Raw genomic sequence first — 1,264 nt, 5'->3', positions numbered from 1 at the left:
CTAGATTAAAATGAAACAGATGTTTACATTCAAATTTCTCTATGAGTGTGATCTGTCATGTGAGTAAGCAATTGGTGAACTAATTTGCCCAGAGGACCATGACAGCTTTTTAGCATCTCAGAAATCAATATCGTGAGATCAATGGGTCTCTGCCGAAGTGCTTTTCCCTCGCACAATCTGTGTCACACGTACACAGGGACACAAAAGAACCACAAAAAAGGGCCACAAAGACCTCACATCAAGCTTTGCAGCTGGAAAGAAGACTTAAAAATAGCATTCAAAGAGAGCACTTCTAAGAATAGACTGCAAAATGACCAACTTCACAGATGAAGATCTGGACAACTATTTACAAAATCAGGTGACCTATTTATGCTGTCATGGGTACTGAGATCTAAACCGAACTAAAGTATTAACTTAAATATTTTATTGTATTTTATTTTATTCAGATAGCTCAAAGAAAAGGATGACTGCTTTGGTTTGTTTATAAGTTGCTAATTTTGTTCTGTTGTGCTGTTAATGGTGTGGCCGAATGTGTTATTGTCAGGTGGATCTCAGGCATTGTCAGGTTTCAAAGTCCATAGAAGATGTGCAAAAAATCATAAAAGATCTTACAGCTGAGGTCAGCTCAAAGGATGCTCGTTTCCAGTCCATTGCAAACTCTGGAGTTCATAATGCCAGCCTCAAAGTGATAATTCATGTAGGCCTCTTGTCTATTATACAATGAATAACTGCATTTTAATTATGGCTACTTTTGTAACATCATAATTCCTCTGGTGTCCACAATCCGATTTAGGACCAGCCAGCTTTAGTGTCGAAATGGACTGCATTACTCCGAGGAAGATGCGCATACAACCCTGCCATCCAAGTAAGCAACAGAACTGTCAGCTGTATCGCTTACAAAGCAAAAATATTTTTCAATGTACTGCAATATATATGCATGGACTATGTATGGCTATACTGTATATGAATGCATATAAAAAATACATAGCAATGAAGACAAAAGCTGCACTGCATTTTTACATGTAATAGTTTATTGGAACACTAATTAATTTATTTATTTCTCTTTCATGAGTTATCATGTGAATTTACATAAAGCAGAATGCATAATCATAAACTTATATCTTACTTCATTGTTTGCATAATACAAATTTCATATATGAAATTTCATCTTGTCGGCAATTCATGACATATAATTTATTTATTATATAAATGTGAATATATATATATATATATATATATATGTTCAATTGTACAGCTGTGTTAT

The 1,264-nt window shown here is 34.4% G+C and overlaps 1 protein-coding gene across 1 annotated transcript; it reads left to right on the top strand.

The window, feature by feature from the left end:
- Positions 1 to 221: 221 nt before the first annotated feature.
- Positions 222 to 865, top strand: LOC107736170 (protein mab-21-like 3; the record flags this gene model as incomplete). Its single annotated transcript, XM_016547652.1, has 3 exons — positions 222 to 358; positions 545 to 685; positions 794 to 865. Coding segments are annotated over exons 1-3 (261 nt in total), but the record flags the coding sequence as incomplete, so codon positions are not given.
- Between the last annotated feature and the right edge of the window lie 399 nt (positions 866 to 1,264).

Source organism: Sinocyclocheilus rhinocerous, unplaced genomic scaffold (assembly GCF_001515625.1).
Source record: "Sinocyclocheilus rhinocerous isolate Xijiao unplaced genomic scaffold, SAMN03320098_v1.1 C36538237, whole genome shotgun sequence".
Taxonomy (NCBI): Eukaryota; Metazoa; Chordata; class Actinopteri; order Cypriniformes; family Cyprinidae; genus Sinocyclocheilus; species Sinocyclocheilus rhinocerous.
This window is presented reverse-complemented; position numbering and strand designations above follow the sequence as displayed.